The sequence below is a fragment of the Zea mays genome, chromosome 2 (assembly GCF_902167145.1).
Source record: "Zea mays cultivar B73 chromosome 2, Zm-B73-REFERENCE-NAM-5.0, whole genome shotgun sequence".
NCBI classification, from domain to species: domain Eukaryota; kingdom Viridiplantae; phylum Streptophyta; class Magnoliopsida; order Poales; family Poaceae; genus Zea; species Zea mays.
In genome coordinates, this window is record NC_050097.1 from 6,662,845 (window position 1) to 6,685,216 (window position 22,372).

Sequence of the window (22,372 nt, forward strand, 5' to 3'; positions counted from 1 at the left end):
TGCTTCTTCAAGTGAGGATGAGTCTAGTGATGATGATGAGATAGATTACTCATGCTTATTCAAGGGATTAGATAGATCTAAAATTAATAAGATTAATGAGTTGATTGATGCTTTGAATGACAAGAATAGATTACTAAAAAACAAGAGGATCTTTTATATGAGGAGCATGATAAATTTGTTAGTGCACAAAATTCTCTTGCTCTAGAAATTAAAAGGAATGAAATGCTCTCTAGTGAATTATCTACTTGTCATGAATCCATCTCTAAATTAAAAAGTGTTAATGATGATTTGAATGCTAAGTTAGAAATAGCTAGTAAATCAACATCTTGTGGAGAAATTGTTGAAACTTGTAATAGGTGTAAAGATATTGACATTGATGCTTGTAGTGATCATTTAGTTTCAATCTCTAAATTAAATGAGGAATTAGCTAGTCTTAATGCCCAACTTAAGACTAGCAAGAATGAATTTGACAAGCTAAAATTTGCAAGGGATGCCTACACGATTGGTAGACATCCCTCAATTAAGGATGGACTTGGCTACAAGAGGGAAGCCAAGAACTTGACAGGCCATAAGGCCCCCATCTCCGCCAAGGAGAAAGGAAAGGCCCCTATGGCTAGTAGTGTGCAAAAGAACCATGCTTTTATGTACCATGATAGGAGACAATCTAGAAATGCTTATAGGAGTTGTAATGCATATAATGTCTTTGATTCTCATGCCATGTTTGCTTCTAGTTCTTCTTATGTGCATGATAGAAATGTTGGTAGGAGAAATGTTGTTCATAATTTGCCTAGGAGAAATGTTGTTAATGTTCCTAGGAAAGTAAATGAACCTTCTACAATATATCATGCTTTAAATGCTTCTTTTGCTATTTGTAGAAAGAATAGGAAGATAGTTGCTAGAAAATTAGGGGCAAGATGCAAGGGAGACAAAACTTGCATTTGGGTCCCTAAGGATATTTGTGCTAACCTTGCAGGACCCAACATGAGTTGGGTACCTAAGACCCAAGCCTAAATTTGCCTTGCAGGTTTATGCATCCGGGGGTTCAAGCTGGATTATCGACAGCGGATGCACAAACCATATGACGGGGGAGAAGAAGATGTTCACCTCCTACGTCAAAAACAAAGATTCCCAAGATTCAATAATATTCGGTGATGGGAATCAAGGCAAGGTAAAAGGGTTAGGTAAAATTGCAATCTCAAATGAGCACTCTATCTCTAATGTGTTTTTAGTAGAGTCTCTTGGATATAATTTGCTATCTGTTAGTCAATTATGCAATATGGGATATAACTGTTTGTTTACAAATGTAGATGTGTCTGTCTTTAGAAGATATGATGGTTCACTAGCTTTTAAGGGTGTACTAGACGGCAAGCTTTACCTAGTTGATTTTGCAAAAGAAGAGGCCAGTCTAGATGCATGCTTAATGGCTAAGACTTGCATGGGCTGGCTGTGGCATCGCCGCTTAGCACATGTGGGGATGAAGAACCTCCACAAGCTTCTAAAGGGAAAACATGTGATAGGTCTAACTAATGTTCATTTCAAAAAAGATAGACCTTGTGCAGCTTGTCAAGCAGGGAAACAAGTGGGAGGCTCTCATCACACCAAAAATGTGATGACAACATCAAGACCCCTGGAGCTGCTACATATGGACCTCTTCGGACCCGTCGCCTATCTAAGCATAGGAGGAAGTAAGTATGGTTTAGTTATTGTTGATGACTTTTCCCGCTTCACTTGGGTGTTCTTTTTGCAGGATAAGTCTGAAACCCAAGGGACCCTCAAGCGCTTCCTCAGGAGAGCTCAAAATGAGTTTGAGCTCAAGGTGAAGAAGATAAGGAGCGATAACGGGTCCGAGTTCAAGAACTCTCAAGTGGAAGAGTTCCTTGAGGAGGAAGGGATCAAGCATGAGTTCTCCGCTCCCTACACACCACAGCAAAATGGTGTGGTAGAGAGGAAGAACAGGACGCTAATCGACATGGCGAGGACGATGCTTGGAGAATTCAAGACCCCCGAGCGTTTTTGGTCGGAAGCCGTGAACACGGCTTGCCACGCCATCAACAGGGTCTACCTTCATCGCCTCCTCAAGAAGACTTCGTATGAGCTACTAACCGGTAACAAACCCAATGTATCTTACTTTCGTGTATTTGGGAGCAAGTGCTACATTCTAGTGAAGAAGGGTAGAAATTCTAAATTTGCTCCCAAAGCTGTAGAAGGGTTTTTGTTAGGTTATGACTCAAATACAAAGGCGTATAGAGTCTTCAACAAATCATCGGGTTTGGTTGAAGTCTCTAGCGACGTTGTATTTGATGAGACTAATGGCTCTCCAAGAGAGCAAGTTGTTGATTGTGATGATGTAGATGAAGAAGATGTTCCGACAGCCGCTATACGAACCATTGCGATTGGAGAAGTGCGGCCACAGGAACAAGATGAACGAGATCAACCTTCTTCCTCAACAACGGTGCATCCCCCAACCGAAGATGACGAACAGGTACCTCAAGTGGAGGCGCTTGATCAAGGGGGAGCACAAGATGATCAAGTGATGGAGGAAGAAGCGCAACTGGCACCTCCGACCCAAGTTAGAGCGATGATTCAAAGGGATCATCCCGTCGACCAAATTCTGGGTGATATTAGCAAGGGAGTAACTACTCGATCTCGATTAGTTAATTTTTGTGAGCATTACTCCTTTGTCTCTTCTATTGAGCCTTTCAGGGTAGAAGAGGCCTTGCTAGATCCGGACTGGGTGTTGGCCATGCAGGAGGAACTCAACAACTTCAAGAGCAATGAAGTTTGGACACTGGTGCCTCGTCCTAAGCAAAATGTTGTGGGAACCAAGTGGGTGTTTCGCAACAAACAAGACGAGCACGGAGTGGTGACAAGGAACAAGGCTCGACTTGTGGCAAAAGGTTATGCCCAAGTCGCAGGTTTGGACTTTGAGGAGACTTTTGCTCCTGTGGCTAGGCTAGAGTCCATTCGTATCTTGCTAGCATATGCCGCTCACCATTCTTTCAGGTTGTACCAAATGGATGTGAAGAGCGCTTTCCTCAATGGGCCGATCAAGGAGGAGGTGTACGTGGAGCAACCCCCTGGCTTCGAGGATGAACGGTACCCCGACGACGTGTGTAAGCTCTCTAAGGCGCTCTATGGACTTAAGCAAGCCCCAAGAGCATGGTATGAATGCCTTAGAGACTTTTTAATTGCTAATGCTTTCAAGGTTGGGAAAGCCGATCCAACTCTTTTCACTAAGACTTGCGATGGTGATCTCTTTGTGTGCCAAATTTATGTCGATGACATAATATTTGGTTCTACTAACCAAAAGTCTTGTGAAGAGTTTAGCAGGGTGATGACGCAAAAATTCGAGATGTCGATGATGGGCGAGTTGAACTACTTCCTTGGGTTCCAAGTGAAGCAACTCAAGGACGGCACCTTCATCTCCCAAACGAAGTACACGCAAGACTTGCTGAAGCGGTTTGGGATGAAGGAAGCCAAGCCCGCAAAGACTCCGATGGGGACCGACGGACACACCGACCTCAACAAAGGAGGTAAGTCCGTTGATCAAAAAGCATACCGGTCAATGATAGGGTCTTTACTTTATTTATGTGCTAGTAGACCGGATATTATGCTTAGCGTATGCATGTGTGCTAGATTTCAATCCGATCCTAAGGAGTGTCACTTAGTGGCGGTGAAGCGAATTCTTAGATATTTGGTTGCTACGCCTTGCTTCGGGCTCTGGTATCCAAAGGGGTCTACCTTTGACTTGGTTGGATACTCAGATTCCGACTATGCTGGATGTAAGGTCGATAGGAAGAGTACATCGGGGACGTGCCAATTCTTAGGAAGGTCCCTGGTGTCGTGGAACTCTAAGAAACAAACTTCTGTTGCCCTATCCACCGCTGAGGCCGAGTATGTTGCCGCAGGACAGTGTTGCGCGCAACTACTTTGGATGAGGCAAACCCTCCGGGACTTTGGCTACAATCTGAGCAAAGTCCCACTCCTATGTGACAATGAGAGTGCTATCCGCATGGTAGAAAATCCTGTTGAACACAGCCGCACAAAGCACATTGACATCCGGCATCACTTTTTGAGAGACCACCAGCAAAAGGGAGATATCGAAGTGTTTCATGTTAGCACCGAGAACCAGCTAGCCGATATCTTTACCAAGCCTCTAGATGAGAAGACCTTTTGCAGGTTGCGTAGTGAGCTAAATGTCTTAGATTCGCGGAACTTGGATTGAATTGTAGCATACATGTGTTTATGCCTTTGATCATGTTCATTCTGCATTTTGTTGCTTTTTGTGGTGCTCAAGTTGTACAAACATTCCCCGGACCTCACAAGTCCTTGTGTAAGTAATGCACATATTTAGGGGGAGTTCTGCTACAACTTGACCCTTTGAGACTAACCATATGCTTGAGTTTGGTTGTTTTAGCCTCAAAGGAGGATTGAAAGGAAAAGGTGGACTTGGACCATACAAGACTTCTACTGCACTCCGATGAAAAGAGTAACTATTCCAAGTTCATCTTTAAACTCTTATTGCCTATTTGCTCTTAATTGAAAAATTTGGTGAGGCAATGGGGTTAAAGGGCCAAGATTGATCCCGTTTTGGTGCTTGATGCCAAAGGGGGAGAAAATAAAGGCCAAAGCAATAGATGGATCAGCTACCACTTGAGAAACTTTGAAAATAGTAGAATAGAGCTTTTGGTTTGTCAAAACTCTTGCATTGTCTCTTTTGTCAAAAGTTGGCTTCTTGTGGGGAGAAGTGTCGATTATGGGAAATAGGGGGAGTTTTTGAAATCCTTGATCAATCTCTTTTGGAATGACTCTCTTTATGCTTCAACATGTGTGTTTGACTTAGAGACAGAGATTTGAGTTTGATTTGCAAAAACAAACCAAGTGGTGGCAAAGGATGATCCATATATGCCAAAATTAAATCAAAATAAATTTGAGTTTTATTTGAAGTGATATTGCACTTGTTCTAGTTGCTTTATGTTGTGTTGGCATAAATCACCAAAAAGGGGGAGATTGAAAGGGAAATGTGCCCTTGGGTCATTTCTAAGTATTTTGGTGATTGAGTGCCAACACAAGTGCTTAAATGTGAATCTATACCCATGGATGGACAAAGTGCAAATCAAGAGTAAAGGTATGTTTCTAAGCCTTAGTACATTGTTTTGAGGACTAATGTATTGTGTCTAAGTGCTTGAAACAGGAGAAATCGAGTCAGAGAAAAGTTGGTTGTGTACAGCCAAAAGGCTGTTCGGTCTGGAGCACCGGACAGTGTCCGGTGCGCCAGGCCGACTTGGCGTGAAGTGGCCGCTCTCGGGAATTCGCCGACAGCGTACGGCTAAAATTCACCGGACTGTCCGGTGTGCACCGGACTGTCTGGTGAGCCAACGGTCGGCCGGGCCAACGGTCGGCCGCGCGATCTGCACGGGACACGTGGCCGAGCTAACGGCTAGAAGGGGGCACCGGACTGTCCGGTGTGCACCGGACATGTCCGGTGCGCCAACGGCTCCAAGGTCGCCAACGGTCGGCTTCGCTATTCAAGGAAGGAAATCGGGCACCGGACACTGTCCGGTGTGCACCGGACACTGTCCGGTGTGCACCGGACTGTCCGGTGCGCCCGACGACAGAAGGCAAGGATGGCCTTCCAGATTTGTTCTCAACGGCTCCTAGCTGCCTTGGGGCTATAAAAGGGACCCCTAGGCGCATGGAGGAGAATACCAAGCAACCTTAGAGCATTCTTGATCATCCACACTCAGTCTTTGCGCATTCGTTTGTCATTTTCAGTGATTCGAGCTCCGTTCTAGTGAGAACTTTGAGATAGTCTTTAGAGCTCGATTCTTGGCCGTGTGTGTGCGCATTTTGCTGTGGATTTGTGTGTGTTGCTTCCCTCCCTTACTCCGTGCTTCTTTGTGAACTTTAAGTGTAAGGGCGAGAGACTCCAATTTGTGGAGATTCCTCGCGAGTGGGATAAAGATAAGCAAAGCAAAACATCGTGGTATTCAAGTGGGTCTTTGGACCGCTTGAGAGGGGTTGATTGCAACCCTCGTCCGCTGGGACGCCACAACGTGGAGTAGGCAAGCGTTGGTCTTGGCCGAACCACGGGATAACCACCGTGTCATCTCTGTGATTGATCCTTGTTGGTTATTGTGTTTTGTTGAGGATTCTGATCTAGCCACTTGGCAATTATTGTGCTAACGATTAACCAAGTTTTGTGGCTTAAGATTTTGAAGTGTTACAGGATCACCTATTCACCCCCCCCCCCTCTAGGTGCTCTCACGTGCGCGCCGGTGCACCGGACACTCTACAGTGCATGTCTGGTGCGCCACCGGACATCCAGGCGGGCCCAGCTGTCAGACCTCCAACGGTCGGAACCCTAACATTCGGGTGACGTGGCTGGCGCACCGGACTGTCCGGTGCACCATACGACAGACAGCCTCCACCCAAACGGCTAGTTTGGTGGTTGGGGCTATAAATACCCCCAACCACCCCACATTCAAGTCATCCAAGTTTTCCACTTCTCAACCACTTACAAGAGCTAGGCATTCAATTCTAGACACACCCAAGTGATCAAATCCTCTCCAATTTCACACAAGGCTTTAGTGATTAGCGAGAGAGATTTGTTGTGTTCTTTTGAGCTCTTGCGCTTGGATTGCTTCTTTTCTTTCTCACTTGTTCTTGTGATCAAATCTCAATTGTAATCGAGGCAAGAGACACCAATTGTGTGGTGGTCCTTGCGGGGAAGTTTTGTTCCCGGTTTGATTTGAGAAGAGAAGCTCACTCGGTCCGAGGGACTGTTTGAGAGAGGGAAAGGGTTGAAAGAGACCCGGTCTTTGTGACCACCTCAACGGGGAGTAGGTTTGCAAGAACCGAACCTCGGTAAAACAAATCCGCGTGTCACACTCTTCATTCGCTTGCGATTTGTTTTGCGCCCTCTCTCTCGGACTCTTTATTATTTCTAACGCTAACCCGGCTTGTAGTTGTGATTAATTTTATAAATTTCAGTTTCGCCCTATTCACCCTCCCTCTAGGCGACTTTCACCGGCCACTTGCTTCGGTAGCTGATCACAGGAAATTTTGTAGTCTTCCGATAAGCAAAATTGTAACAGCCAAAGTTTTCATGTAATCCATCCTTTCTGGCCTTGGTTTGGTAATGCAGCTCATGCACCCGGCAGAAACCTTCGGCAAACGGTTCCACCCCCTGGCTTCGGAGAGCCCAAATATAAACACTAAGCCTAACGATAGTGTTAGGAGTTAGCTGATGAAAGTGGATCCCAAACTTTTTTAGCACATCGGCAATCATCTTATTTAAAGGGAATCTCAGACCAGCTTTGAAGAAACTCTTAAAAACTACTATTTCATCTTTTTCTGGCTTCGGAGTAGTTTCTTCTCCACCGAAGCGAATCAGCCCTTTCTTATCTTCGTTGAAATAGCCCAATTTTAGCATCTTCGGAAGGTCACCTTCGGAGACTGTAGATTTTGCAAAATCCAGGTGGCTGGGTTTGCTCGACACCGAGCTGCTATAATCATCTTCAGAATCGGTCTCTTCAACACCAGCTTGTTCTGCTTCAGCAGCCGGGATGTCCTCCGGTGTTACCAACCCAGAGCGCTTCATTGCTTCCGAAATAGGAACAGTCTCGGCAGCTTCGGTCTCATCTCCCTCACGATCGACCCTTGCAGTAGAGCGAACTCTGGCCATTTGATTATGGCTTACTTGAAATTTCTGGTGTTGACTTTTTTCTTTTTTCCGAAGCTCCTACTCTTTTGCCGAAGCAGAATCATAAGCGAGGGTTCGTCTGAGCACGATGATTAAGCTTCGGCTATGACTAAAAATTTGGCAGCAAAACAGTGCAATAGCAATGAATGTTGTGGTAACTTCACAGCTACCCGTCTATTTATATAGTGCCGCAGGTGAGAAGGTGAATCGGCAAGGTCTCCAGCACCGAACAAACAGTCACCCGCACTCACTGAACGGTGGAACACAGGGTCCGAGAAGGTGAATCGGTGGCGCGCGCGTAATTGGTGTAAGATGGAGCGCGCGTGTGACGATTATTTTAATCGTTTCTCGCCAACGAGCTCAGGGAAGGTGTTTTTCGGATCTTCGGCGTCCCGAAGCCTAGAAGACTTTTTCACGGATCAAGCTCGTTACGAAAAACGATCTAGCACCGCGAAGGGGCTACTGTTGGGGGTATGCTTCGTAGCCGAAGATCCTAAAAATAACACCTTCAAAAGGTCTTCTCAGAAGCAAGCGCTGAAGCTATTATCTATAAAGCTTCGACATGAAGACAGATCCCAAGGTGAAGGGTCGAACCGACTTAAAGATGAATTGACCTAAAGACCCTTGATGTTTCGTGTCATTGTTGTAATCGATTGTAAAGGGCATAAATGTAATTTTGCGCAGGTTGCATCCTGTGCCTATAAATAGGTGAACAGTACCTCGACACTGTTCACGCGCTCCTGTAATCACGAACTCGGCATTTGTTTTTGCGTCACGCTTGTACTTTCGCTTTTCTTCAAGCCGAAGGTACACTTGTAATTTGTTATCATTTCTATAATAATGAAATATAAGTAAGCTAATAATAATAGTAAAGTATTTATATTATTTCTCATACTCTATGTGAATCCTTCTTCATTGTTTACTATGCCGATGAAGGTATGTCCTTCATATTCTTCGTCCCTCGAAATTCATTATATCCCAAGAAAAATAATGTTTCGAGGGACGAAGAACTTTAACGTTTAACAATTTCCGTGTTGTCTTGTTCTTAATTCATAACAGTTAAGAACAAGTCCCTAACAGTGTTCATCACTAAATTGCTGTTATTTACCAAAATCGCGTGGGGGGTTTTTGGTTTATCACGGAGTACGCATCGCAACAGATATTTGTATTTTTGAGGTTGTCAACCGCGGACGGACTCCTGAAGCAACACGAAACGGCTGACCATGTAGGGGTCCAGTTCCGAGGCGAGGGCGGCGACGACGATACATGGGACGAGGAGACGGAAAAGCTAGCTCGGACGTCCCAGTCCCACGCCCTTCCCGCGCGCGTCGCCATCGGCCACCTACCCCTCCGACGTGGTTTCGACGGGGCAGCGGTAGTTGCATCCCATCCCGACCAGGAGTCTCAACTAACCTACCCCCGAGCCCCGAGTGATGAATTTGCCTGAAGACCCAAGAGGAGATTGACTCGTGACTCTTGGGTGTGTTTGGTTGTGGGACAGCTCGGACGGGATCGTCCCCTGACGTCCTCTCTCGTTCCTCCAATTTTGAGGGACAACAGGGGACAACACTAGATAATATTGTCCCAACCCTTGACCCAGAACCAAACAACCTAATTTGAGGGATCGTCCCATCCCATTCCGTCCTGTCATTGCAACCAAACGCACCCGGAGTCTTGGGTACGGTGCTCTCGTAAAAGACCTGGGGAAGAAAACTCTCTGTTGGCGGCCTGGCTGGTCACTGGATTGTTCTTTCTATATATGACACGAGTGGCATTTGCATGCGATATACCTACAAATTCATGTTCATGTTCTACTTACACACACGACTCCATACCTGAATGAAAAGGCGTAAAGCCAAAAGTACGCGAAAAAGGTTTCTGATCTTGAAATTACTGGAAACGTGGCGTGGCGTGGCGTGCCCCGCCCACAGCAAACCAAACCACCCGCCGCGAGTCACGACCGCCTCGCCGTGTATAAAACGCCCGCAAACCACCAAACTCCGCCTCCTGAACACACCACCCCTCGTCTCCCCACGGAGGCCGTCCTCTCCTCTCCTCTGCGTCCGCCACTGCCCACCGCTCGCCCGCGCGCGCTCCATTACCTCGGCGGGCGATGGCCGACCTATCCAACACCGGCTCCACCTAACACGAGCAGCGCCCCCGCCTAGGCGGCAGCTGGCTGGTCGGTCGTCGAGCAGCTAGCGGCGGCAGCGCCCGGAGGGAGGCCGTCTCACTCTCCTCGTCGGGGCGGCAGGAGATGGAGGCCATCGTGGGCGTCCGCGCGCCGCCGCGTGGCCGTGCCTGGGCCGGCCTCGAGAAGCCGCCGCGCGCCGCTTGCCGCGCCAGAGTCCCGACGGCGAGGCTCGCGGTCGCGGCGGACAGGCCGCGGAGGCTGGTGCTGCTGGGCGCCGATACGCGGAGGGCCGCGGATCCTGCCCTCCGTTGCGCCGCGCAATCTGCAGGTGGTGAGCAGTCCGATCGATCGCCTCTATTGTTGTTATTATTAGTAAGTAGTTAAACGTAAAAAATCGCTGGTTGGTTATGGGCACAACGCCAAAATCAGATTGTTTGATTTGACTGGAGTAGGGTGATCGATTAGTAGTAATTTCTATTTGTCCTGTGGAACTTCGCGGGATGAAAGGAGGTGTGTACCCGCAACGTGCCAAGAGCTGCTGCCTGCTGGTCCGCCACCCGCCCCAGGAGTGGCGTGACACGATTCACGCACGTGACACGTGACGGCCGGGCCAAGGGACAGCAAGGAGCGAAACGCTGACTGTTCACATACGGCATGTATGGCCGGGTGCGGCTTCGCATTGCCCCATGGCCATGGGCCTGTGTTCCTTCCAGTGTCAATCATCATGTACAAGAATCCAATCAAATGGACGCAAACCTAATACAAATGCGACTAAACCCACTCTCCCCCGTTCTTCCAAAAATAGTTGATGTGTTTTTGACGTTTTAGATGTGGTGTCAAAATAACGAGAGAGATATTAAGAAAAAAACCAGATATTAAAGGAAAAGAGAGATGTATTAGAAGTAAGAACGACAAACGGAAACTCAAATACTGTAATACCAACTATTTTAGTACGACTAATACTTTCTGTTTCGTACAAGGAATTCCAAAGTAGTGCCAGTTGTCAGCGCTTGTTCCTGTTCGTGTCATTGTCAGGGCTACCTTTCGTGAGAGAAAGGTGATGTTAGGGAGCCCCTCAGTAAACCACTCTTTGGGCCACATTACGTGTTGTTACCTTGTGATTACTAGTTAACAAGTATATAAAAAACATTATTAACGCCAGTGTTCAGTTTAGATAATATCACTTTGAATTTAGTTTCTATCAAACGGTTGAGATATGATACGCATGATAATGGTTTGCAGGAACAGGAAAGGTCCACTACTCTGCTGATGACGCTCTCATACTACAGGTTAGGAAAATATGCACCACCCCACCCCCACCCAATAGGAACTGATGAATTGCTAATTTCTTTGTAAGGAGAAAATATATCAAACAGCTATAGCTATTTATATGTTGGATATATATTACTAATATGACGGACATGTTAAAACTCCAGCAAAAAGCCCAGGATGTTCTGCCTTACTTGGATGGCCGTTGCGTTTATCTTGTTGGTTAGTTCTTGGCTTCTAGCTCCACATCACCAGTTCACCTCAAACCCTAGCTTCATCCCATCATCGTAGTACGATATTTGTGTACTTTGGTATGCAGGAATGATGGGTTCAGGCAAAACTACAGTTGGGAAGATACTATCCGAAGTGTTAGGTTATTCGTTCTTCGACAGGTTTGTATCTCTCTCCGATAATGAACTTCACCCTCCACCAAAATCTTCCACAAGTAACCTTTTTTTTTTACTTATGGTTTACAAATGTTACTGGCCAATTCCAATTGCAGTGATAAGTTGGTAGAGAAGGCTGTTGGTATTTCATCTGTTGCTGAGATCTTTCAGCTCCATAGCGAAACATTCTTCAGAGATAATGAGGTAATATGTCTTTCTCTCTAGAGATGACAAGATTTATTTATTAATTTCCTTACTGAAGGTTGCAAGTGTGGGAAAAGACTCCCAAGTCCGCAAGCCATTCATTTTTGTTTCTAAGAAGATCGAATTGGCAATTCCGCACCTGGGGCTAAAATGCTGCAATCGTCGACTGACAGCATTAAGTTCCAATTGAAGTCCTTCTGTACCTGATAACCAACTTTTCTGATATCCTCTTGTTTCATTCGACTTGTCAAGAGTGAGGTCCTGACGGATCTGTCATCAATGCATCGGTTGGTTGTTGCAACCGGAGGTGGTGCAGTGATCCGACCAATCAATTGGTACTGGAAGTGATAAACTACCCTGACGTTGCTCTTCAGGACCTATTCTCACCGAAGTTTACTGCGGCTTTGTAGGAGTTACATGAAGAAAGGGCTGACCGTATGGTTAGATGTCCCACTGGATGCACTTGCAAGAAGAATCGCTGCTGTAGGAACCGCGTCTCGACCACTCTTGCATCAGGAATCCGGTGATCCTTATGCAAAGGTATCCACTAATACTCTTGTAACAATCATATGAGAATTGACCTCTTGAGCTCCAGTCAATATATACTATTTTTTGTAAGCCTTACAGTGCTAAGGACCTCTTATTTTCTAATGTAGGCTTATGCAAAACTTACGTCACTTTTTGAGCAAAGAATGGACTCGTATGCTAATGCTGATGCCAGAGTTTCACTTGAACGTAGGTTTCCAATGATTTTCAGTAACATCTGCTACGTGTAATCCTGTTTTTTTCCCCTTCTAATGCTGTGTTCAAATTCGCTAGCACAATGCTGCAAAATCAATTGACTGACCAAATTCTTTATGATGCAGATATTGCATTAAAACAAGGCCATAATGATGTCACTATACTTACACCTAGTACCATCGCCATTGAGGTATCCTAAAATTCTATTTTCTTCCTGTTCTGTCTTAGCAGAATTGGTCTTCACAGCTATATGTATCTAACTGAGAAATTTTCACTCGCCAACCCTTTCAGGCATTGCTAAAGATGGAAAGTTTTCTTACCGAGAAGACCATGGTCAGAAACTGACCTCTTGAATGAGAGGGAAAGGATGCTGACAACATGTGGCCCTTGTTTGTTTAATTGTACATATACCTTTGCATTATTGCCTAAACTCTTTCTACAGTGTTGTTGGATTATTGTTTGTGCAGCATGAAAGAGGACCGTTTGAGTTTGTATTTATGCAAATGAATAAGTAAATAACTTTCAGTTAAAACAATGACAATTCGTTATTTATCTCGATGAATGGTTGATGGGGACATTAGGGCATTAGCATGGTACTGTCATTTCAATATTCACTATGTCAGATATCAGATGGTGAAACAAGAAAATGACATGAATCCATGCTTTCGAGGCAAATTGCATTACAGAATTATTTCTATGTTCACATATATTTAAAGTTTATCAGTTACACCATATGTGCATAACAACATGGGCCATTTACAATGCCTGCTTTAGTTTGAACAATATGTACATAGTAATCGTAGATAACAAAAAAGGGATTGATCTTGGGTTGTAGATGAGATGCTAAAAAAATCCCCATCTTCTAGCAGTGAACCAAAAAGAATAGTAAAATAAAAATTAAGCAGGGACCGAAAATTTCTGCACCTATGGCTTTACATGAGTCTTCTAATGGTTCTCGCGAGAGCCCGAGATAAAATACGATTGGTTAAATCCGCTGGCAGAAGAAGCAACTGCTGTTGGGACTCCGGTGGAAGCTTCGATGGAGAAGGGTATACACAAATGAGCCATGTGCCATGTGGATTTTGACATATATGGTCTCACGTAACTTATGTCCAACTTACCTCAGGAATGACAGAAAGAACTGGAAGAAATTCTGGCAGAGAGGTCATTCCATACAGCGCAAGAGCAAGTTCATCCGTGCTACCACCTTCCTTCTCTATGGCACTGTTATATTCAGGAATCTGAAAAAAAATACCGAATGAACAAAGAGTCAAAACAAAAGGTTGTAAATCTTGCAATATATCTTTTTAAATCATTTAACTAATATCAGAGGAGACGTGTATTCATAGTAAAAACACAATGTATGTTATACTTTTGATCAATCACATACCATATCTAACCAAAGCTGAAAGATATATGGATAATTGTACTTACTGGAGATGGATTTTCCTTCTGAGAAACCTTAGATAAAAGTAGGAGCAGGCGATACAGATTTCTTAAGTTTGTGGCATCTTCGTCATCTAGTGAGGTCAATGGGGATGGTCCACCACCGAATGGCAATCTGGAGGCTGCTGCAGACGTTGCAGAACTTAATGTGGCTACACCAAGTGCATCTATTCCCTACAAAAACTAAATTCCTGAGAATGCATAGCCAGAAAGTATTCTTATCAAAACAGGTATGCAGATTCATTTTAATCAAAACATGAATGGAAGGAGATTCCATATTTTGTAAATGTGAATCAAAGTTTACTGAAAATGAAAGCCAAAGGAAGATGAACTAGAAGGAATGTTTGTCACGGATTGAAGACATAAATGTAGTTATTGGTTTTAAAAATAAACTGTATACTATTTGATACCTCCCTTGTTAGCATCCATGCCATAGAATGTTCAAAAGTGGAACCTAAGCTGTTTAAAAGTGAAACAAAAACTGACAAATGAATTAACGTTTTGCAACCAGTTCTGCTGAAATGCTTTCGATAGGTTTTAATAGTTAGAATATGTGATCATAATACTCTTAGGATTTTCCAAATATTATGATGATTAAGCTAACTCAATATTCAATTGTGTCTTTAGTAGGCTAGTACCTTAGCAATCTCCTGAAGAAGTAAGTCCTTCACAAAGGCACCCTGCAAGAGAGCATAGAGCTTCAAATATTTATCTGCCAAGTTCTATCTTGTTTGGTTATGGTTCAGTATTCAAAAATTATTTGCCCAGTTTGGTTTCGGTCCAACCTGGTCAGCGAGTGTGAATGACAAGACTTGCTTAATTGCATATCTCGTACTGTCGACATCTTGTTCATTTCTGACCAATGATTGCTCTGTTCTTGCACGAAGTGACTGTAAAAAGAACAGTGCAATAGGAATGTGCTCATAAATAGATAGCACAGGAGGCTACCAAGTGAAGATTCATTCATAGTAAACATGTAAATCATCATTGATTAGAGCTGCCTCTTTAGCCATTTTGTTTAATGACAAAAGTACAAAAACCCAAATGGATATGTGAATCATCATTACAAATTGGCTGGAATAGGCCACCCTCTTCCTCATGTTAAGAAGGAAAATTTATAACAAGTTTCAAACGGTTAAACCTTTATTCATGTCACATATAACTCAAAACAACTATATTGGATGGGATAGGTAGCATCTATAAAAACAGAACGAAAGAAACCAACCTCAGTTAACAAAGATTCCAGGCGATCAATTTGGAAAGTGCCATCCTGTAACATAACATAATAGTTGAAGAAAAATATGTGATTGTCAAAACAGAATTTACGGTAGAAAATATTGGGCATAATATAGACAAAAAGCTTGAAAAATATTTCAAAGTAAACAATAATTAGTTATGATTATTGATCATGTAAACTTAGCGTGATTGACACCTTAGCAGTTAGTATGATTTAAAATCGTCAAAGAATACAAATACTGAAATATATCAACCTTATAAAGAAGAGTCTGCAAAGTTGATCGAAGCTTTGGTGAACTGTCAGTGAGAACTTTTCTTGCAATCCATGGATATGAACTCCCCAGAACTTTATACTTTGGATTGAAGCTGATTGCGATACCTTCTAAAACAGCAAGGCTGAAAAATCACATGGTAAGCCTCTTATTTGATGAACCAGAGAACATACATATCAGAGGTACTCTAGAGCATCTGCCTGGTTGCAAGCTCAATTAGTGAAGCACTTTGCTCAAATTTTGCAGACAAACTCATTACCTTCGAATTACAAGGGAAAAGTAAGACGGTATCTGGAACTTGAATTTATACCTGAAACAACGTTAACTCTAATTATTAGGACAAACTTACAGTACATCTATTGAAAAATGGTTATAAGCTAGAATTGTACATTGTTCGTCCAAGATTTCCTGACAGATCTCCAAAGCTTATATTCTGAACTCCTCTGTTAACAGCATTCTCAAATACACCTAGGGCAAAATAAGAAAGTGGGATACCGAGTGATATTCCAATTGGACAAGTAATATGACATGACTCCTGATCTACAAATTTGAGATTAGTACAACAGTAGATCAACTAATTCTAAGTGATGTTTAAACATATCCAACGTTCATCCAGAACTGGAATACCTGTCAATGCCTTTGTGACTTCACCTTTCTGGGCAGTTGGAGGAAGTAAACTGCAAGATTTGTAAAGATAAGTTGCATTTGCTGGATCATTAGTAAAAACGAATTCCACTTCAGAAACCTAACATATCACATAATGATACTGAACCAACCTAATGTGTGAAAACTGATTCACATTAGTGCAGACTTCAGATAATTTTCTTACCCAAGGGTTACAAAGTCTTTTGCTAAAGCATCAAAATCACGGTTAACAAGATGAAGACAAGCTTCAATAAATCCATCACGAAGTTCTTGTCGGAATTCTCCCATCATCCCAAAATCTATTGACAAATAGTGTCACATTTAATCAAAATAATTTGAGCTTCATTCAATTGGTTGTAAAGTTTTTCTTCTTTTTTTCCTAAACACACAGGAAAGTTGTGTATCATTTATGTTTTTTTCTCGAACACGCGGGAGAACCGCGCATCATTATATTAAAAAGATGACAGGAAAAAAGGTCTAGAAAAGACCAAATACAAGGTGCCCAGAAAGCATCCGATAAATGAAAAAATAAAGAAGAAAATATGATGTACGCCAAAAACTAAAAACTAAAAAACAAAATGCCAAACTACTGCCAAACACTCCAAAGAACAGAAGCCCCAACAAGGCCCCATAATAATGGCTCATCATGGATGGACCGCAAGATTGTGTTGATGTTTGGGGAAACTTCATCAAACACACAAGCATTTCTATGCTTCCAAATTTGCCAGGCTACTAAACTCACAATGGAGTTAAAACCTTTTCTCTTTGGCTTAGGCACAATCCTTTCTGCCTAACCCCACCATTGCAACCCCAATCTGCTTAGAGTTCTAAACCACACATCCCTCGCAAAGACACAAGCTACAAGAATGTGTTGCACTGTCATCCTGCTGGTCACAGAGGGGACATCTTTTCGGGTGATCCATTCCCCGACGAGCTAGCCGATCAGCTGTCCAACACCGGTTGAGAGATGCCAACCAAATGAAGTATTTACAGCACGTAGGATCCCAAGTCTTCCATATTCTTTTGGCCGGCTCAAGATGTTGCACAAACATGGAAGAACTTATTTATGTTAGAGTGTTGTTTACGTTTCTGTGTATACCTCTATTGTAATGGGCCTTGGTCCTCAATACTTAGCTATATATATACACTCGCAACCCTGATTAGGGTTAGAGTTTTATTCTCCAACTTGGTACCAGAGCTAGTTCTCTCTCTCATCCCCTTCCTCCCATCCACAGCCACCGCGGGCTGAGTACCATGTTGTGGCCAACGGTGTGGCTGAGGCCTCTTGGCCGCGTCAACTTCTCCAGGAGCTCCACAACCCCTCCAGCGTGCCGCCCTCGTCTACTGCGACAACGTCAGCCGGTCTACCACTCCACCAATCCCGTGCAGCATCAACACACAAAGCACGTGGAGATCGACCTGCACTTCGTCCCCGAGCGTGTCGCCGCCGGTGACGTTCGGGTTCTCAGCGTCCCCACCACGATGCAGTTCGCCGACATCTTCACCAAGGGGTTGCCGTCGAGTGTTTCCATTGAATTTCGCTCCAGTCTCAACATCTGTACAGGATAGAGTTGAGACTGCGGGGGGTGTTAGAGTGTTGTTTACGTTTTTGTGTATACCTCCATTGTAATGGCACTTGGCCCTCAACTCTCAGCTATATATACACACTCCCAACCCTGATTAAGGTTAGGGTTTCATTCTCCAACTATTTACATAAAGAATTTCTAAGTGACTTGAACAACCCCTTAGAAGGGCAAGACCATTATAGTAGAAAAACACTGAAAACAAACTAAGTAATAACCAAAAGGCTAACAAAGCAGTCATGGCCATAAGCTAATAAGACCCTTGGCTGCTGCCATACACCACAACTTGGTCTCATCTCTAATATCATGTATGATGGAAATAAAACTGGGCTGAGGTCCCTAAAAAATGCCACCATTTCTATGTTTCTGAATCCACCATGCCACCAGGACGATCAATGAGTTGAAACCCTTGGGATGATATTTTCGAACATACTGAAAAGAGAGGCGCCACCAATCCATTAAAGTGCATTCTTTTGGTCCTGGGGATAAGTGTTGCAGCCTGACTAGAGATAAGACTGAAAGCCATACACTTCTTGTGAAGACACAAGATGTGAGCAAGTTCTGAAAGCTGAATATTTTCCTCCTCTTGGTCACACAAAGGGCAGCACTCAGGATGATCAAGACAGTAATCTGGGAACCCAAAAGTCTATAAACATGCATTCTTTAGTGAAGATATAGAAAATATAACCATTACCTAAGTAGGCTAATTTCCCATCAACTGTACGCAAAAGATTTCCAGGGTGTGGATCTGCATGATAGAATCCATATTCTAATAGCTGTGAAAGTGAACAATATACTCCAACCTGTAATGTAAAATATGCCAGCATAATATCTATCTGATCAATGTGCTTAGGAAGCCCAATTTTATGTCATTATTTGAGCTTTGACAGATCCTTTACCTCAACCAAATATTGATCTCTGACTTCTGATAACTTTTCCCCCTAGAAGATCACAGAGTGCAAGTAGAATTATGAACTGCATTTTTTGCATGCATGTTCATTTGCTAACAGTTCAATAAGATCACAGACTGCACCTCGATCCATTCCATGATAAGGACTCGCCTTCTTGTCTGTTCCAGATACATTTCAGGAACCGACACATCTCTAAATTTCCCAAACAATTCTCTGTCACAGAATCAGAAGAGGTTTCATGAACCCATATGATGAGATAGTTTCAAACAAGCAACTTGGACATCAATTTCTATATTAATATGTAAATAATTGATAATTTACTGAAAAACTACAAATATTTTTATATTAGGAAAGTAATTCTCAAATAAATCTGATGGTTCCAAGCTAAATAGTTTTGCCTATATTTGTCGTGAAAGTGAAGGATGTTTGACCATTCAGGCTCTAAAACAACATATATTTCTCAATGAAGGTGTGTATCCATCATAGACAAGACAATGCATTGAACTGGACCTTGTCTAATGGATGAAGAATTCAACCTGAACTTAAGTCCATTTCTTGCTTCTTCTCTATAATCCATCTCCTGCATCAAATGTGATTTACCTGTATTCAATGTGAATATCTAAGGATATACACCTAATGTTTTAGTCAGAATCTGCAATAGCCTAGAATACTGCTAGCACAGTCCTGCTAGAATACTAGAATAATATCAACTTTTCTTGGCCAGGCTTCTGAAAACATGTTTATCACAAAAGCTATGGACTCTCACGGTAAAAGTACAAATGCAATGGTTTCAAACCACTATCACATTGAAAAAGATTGATATTTATGTTCCTCCTTGGATATATGGTAACATGTGTCCATAACTTGCAGCCTCAAAATTACTTGAGCATAGTGAACTATGAATAGGATCATAGAACAAAAAAATAATTAACAAATTTAAATGTTCATTTGGATCCCGCAACCAATACCACATTTTGGATGTTGACCTCCACCTCCCATAATTTTTCCTAGATTGTTTTTTTTTCTAGCAAACTGTCACTATCCACATAGCCCATTGAAATCATTCTTAAGGGTCCGCATAGGAATACTATTCTAAGCCTCAAGTTAATGGTTACTTTTCATACTACAGTCTAATTTTATCTCATGCCAATGCCTACAAATGCTATAACCAAATTGAAATGTGTTGAAGTGAACTGAAATAAATGAACAAACTGATGTATAGATATGTTCACTATTTAAATAGCATGCCATCATATATGGAGAAGAGTTACCCGGAATAGGCTTGATGCCCATTCGTCAAGCACAGCCTGCACATACAAGAAGCAAATACATGTGATTAGAAAACAAGTAAAATATAAGATGCCCAACATAACTGATACAGAATCATATAGTTGTTTTTTTAAAGGATTTCCCTTAATGTTGGGTTATTTTTCTGTTTTGACCTCTTTAGAGTAAACAAATTCTTCAGTTCGTTACATGGACACTAACAGCAGTCAGACTTACTGGAAGGTCTGTGTTCAACTTGGCAGCCTTCCTTGCAAGACTAGCTAGGAACCTCAAGATATATATGTCTAATGAAATTGCTGCTTGAACTCCAGGTCTTTGTACTTTGACAGCAACAATCTTCCCACTGGAGCGGAGCCTAGCCTGGTAAACCTACAAAAGTAAGAAAAATTGAACATTGTATCACTGGAGATGAAATGCCACGGTTGTCCATGCTAGGAAGTGTGAATTGACTAATATTTGAATTTATCATGGAAGTTCAGAGTTCCATCCTATTATGCCTTTAGTTTTCTCAAATTCAACTCCGGTAAGTAACTCATTTGTGGTTCCTTCAAAGAAACATGTGATATGGTGTTGAAACTTTTCAGATTTCCACTATACATATACAGTACTTTTAAAAGGGCAGACATAGTGCCGGAGGCTCCCACATAAGTGGGGATTGAGAAAGGGATAAACCGCCGCAAACCTTTTTCCCCGCAAACGCAGAGAGGTTGCTTCAAACCCACGATATACGACGATTCAGTGAGCCATTGCACTAGGCAATACTTTTAGTTGCTCCTAAATTTGAAGTGCACTTATTTTCGTCCCTTTAGAGGAACACACAAAAGCAAATATTAATGTGCAAAGCTGAAGTTCAGTGCATATCAGTTTGGTGTTCGAACTTGAAACAATTGGGCGTGATTGGTTCGCCTGCCGCTCGCGCCCAGGCTGCTCGCGTGCATTGACTGCGCCTGCATGCGCGTTTGGTTGGCTGCACAGAGCCTGTACGCGCGGGTGTAGGCAAGGCCGTTTTGGGCTCTTTCACCTGCATGCGGAGGGAAGCGGCGACGCTCGTTTCGATCGGGACAGGCCCGCGCGAGCCAGGCGTGCCCACTGCCGCGAACCAATCACGGTAAATGAAAATGTAGAGAGGATGCAATTATATTGCAGCCAGATAACTAATAGGTAATAGCTCAACTATCCAAATGCACGTGACTACATGCAACTGTGCTCTGCTTTCGTATTTAGAAATACAAAATGCTGCTAAGAGTGGTTAATCGATTCATGACATGAATGAATACATTAAAAATGATAAAGTGATCACACCTGCCCAAGAGATGCAGCAGCAACAGGCTCTGGTGTTATCTCAGAGAAAACCATATCCAGTGGAAGCCCAAGCTCTTTCTCTATAATATTAAAAGCAACATCGTTTGAAAATGGTGCTATGCGGTCCTGAAGTAGTGAGAGCTCATCAAGGTATGCAGGTGGAACAACATCCTGCAGCAAATGAAACAAAGAAGGCGACAAATGTCAAACATCTAAAGCTAAGGCACTCCAAGCTTGCAATCGCAATATGAACAGGTGAAATAAAAATATAATGACTAGTGAACCTCACCGGCCGTGACGAAACTGCTTGTGCGATCTTCACAAATGCCTGTGATTAAAAAAGGAACATCAATAAACTTTATGATCATCAGATAAGGCAATAGGAAATGAGACATACCGGGCCAAGCTCCAAGAGTATCCTCCTGAGCTGAGCCGCCCGAAGCTGCAAAGACAACACCAACCAACTCATCGTGTCAAGCACAGATGGTGAAACACGCCAGGGAATTTGATCAAACAGAAAGCGTGCACGGGACGGATCACAAGCAAACGGAGCGTGAGCGCGGACCTCGAACATGTCGTCGGCGCGCTCGTTGACGCGATCGAGGTACCGCAGCGCGAACCACCGGCCGAAGGAGGTGCCGATCTGCAGGGAGCGGCGGAGCACGAGGAGCGGGCGGCGGCGGTACACGGCCGCGATGCCGGGGAGGTCGTACGCGGTGGGGAGCTCCGACTCGGTGGCCGCGCCCTCCTCGAACAGGTACCCGGAGCACCTGGTGAATGCGTCCTCGTCGGAGCTGACGACGATGGAAGCGGGCGCGGAGGCGAGGGGAGGCGGCACCAGCCGCCGACGTGGCCGAGGCCTCCCCCGCAGAGCAGGCGCAGGGACTGCACTGGGCTGGAGGAGAAGCATCTGGGTTTTCAGATGATGCGGAGGATCTGGGGAGATTCGAGTTGGGAACGGAGGCTCTGAGTGGAGCTGCAGCGAGCGGGGAAGACGAAACTGGAGAAACGGATGGGATAGGCATAGGCGCCAAATGGAGTAGTAGTGTTTGTAACGGCGTGATTTTTTGTGGCTCAGCATTTTCCGGCGCAAACTCCACCTCCGAACGCGCGGCCCAGAATCTACGAAAATCGGAAAATCGCCGGGGGGCGTAGGAGACGACACGACGGCACGTTCAGCGGCGCACGAAATCTACGCCTCTCAGAAGATCACGACGAAACGTGTCTGGTGCCCGACTCTTCTGAACTCTG

The 22,372-nt window shown here is 43.8% G+C and overlaps 2 protein-coding genes across 4 annotated transcripts; one reads left to right on the plus strand and one right to left on the minus strand.

The window, feature by feature from the left end:
- Positions 1 to 9,674: 9,674 nt before the first annotated feature.
- Positions 9,675 to 12,991, plus strand: LOC100191326 (Shikimate kinase 1 chloroplastic). 2 transcript variants are annotated; one of them, XM_008668798.4, is made up of 10 exons: positions 9,675 to 10,167; positions 11,082 to 11,128; positions 11,276 to 11,330; positions 11,428 to 11,500; positions 11,611 to 11,698; positions 11,951 to 12,033; positions 12,109 to 12,238; positions 12,355 to 12,433; positions 12,565 to 12,629; positions 12,731 to 12,991. In XM_008668798.4, the coding sequence occupies exons 1-10, from the start codon at positions 9,963 to 9,965 to the stop codon at positions 12,782 to 12,784; spliced, it is 879 nt and encodes a 292-aa protein (XP_008667020.1). In that variant the 5' UTR covers positions 9,675 to 9,962; the 3' UTR covers positions 12,785 to 12,991. The 2 variants fall into 2 exon arrangements, with proteins under 2 accessions (XP_008667020.1, NP_001130232.1); NM_001136760.1 differs by having other exon boundaries at positions 9,728 to 10,170; positions 12,731 to 12,989.
- Positions 12,992 to 13,100: 109 nt separating this feature from the next.
- On the minus strand, positions 13,101 to 22,268 carry LOC103645870 (uncharacterized aarF domain-containing protein kinase At1g71810, chloroplastic). 2 transcript variants are annotated; one of them, NM_001357695.1, is made up of 21 exons: positions 21,687 to 22,077; positions 21,519 to 21,563; positions 21,411 to 21,449; positions 21,122 to 21,292; positions 20,036 to 20,188; positions 19,804 to 19,839; positions 19,069 to 19,112; positions 18,655 to 18,745; positions 18,521 to 18,562; positions 18,316 to 18,424; positions 16,223 to 16,337; positions 16,021 to 16,070; positions 15,783 to 15,861; positions 15,653 to 15,703; positions 15,376 to 15,517; positions 15,111 to 15,155; positions 14,671 to 14,775; positions 14,524 to 14,565; positions 13,874 to 14,059; positions 13,561 to 13,680; positions 13,101 to 13,473 (listed from the first exon to the last, which is right to left on the minus strand). In NM_001357695.1, exons 1-21 carry the CDS (start codon positions 22,029 to 22,031, stop codon positions 13,372 to 13,374), a joined length of 2,112 nt encoding a protein of 703 aa, NP_001344624.1. In that variant the 5' UTR covers positions 22,032 to 22,077; the 3' UTR covers positions 13,101 to 13,371. The 2 variants fall into 2 exon arrangements, with proteins under 2 accessions (NP_001344624.1, XP_008668799.1); XM_008670577.4 differs by lacking the exons at positions 13,101 to 13,473; positions 13,561 to 13,680; positions 13,874 to 14,059 and adding an exon at positions 14,066 to 14,344 and having other exon boundaries at positions 21,687 to 22,268.
- Positions 22,269 to 22,372: the final 104 nt, after the last annotated feature.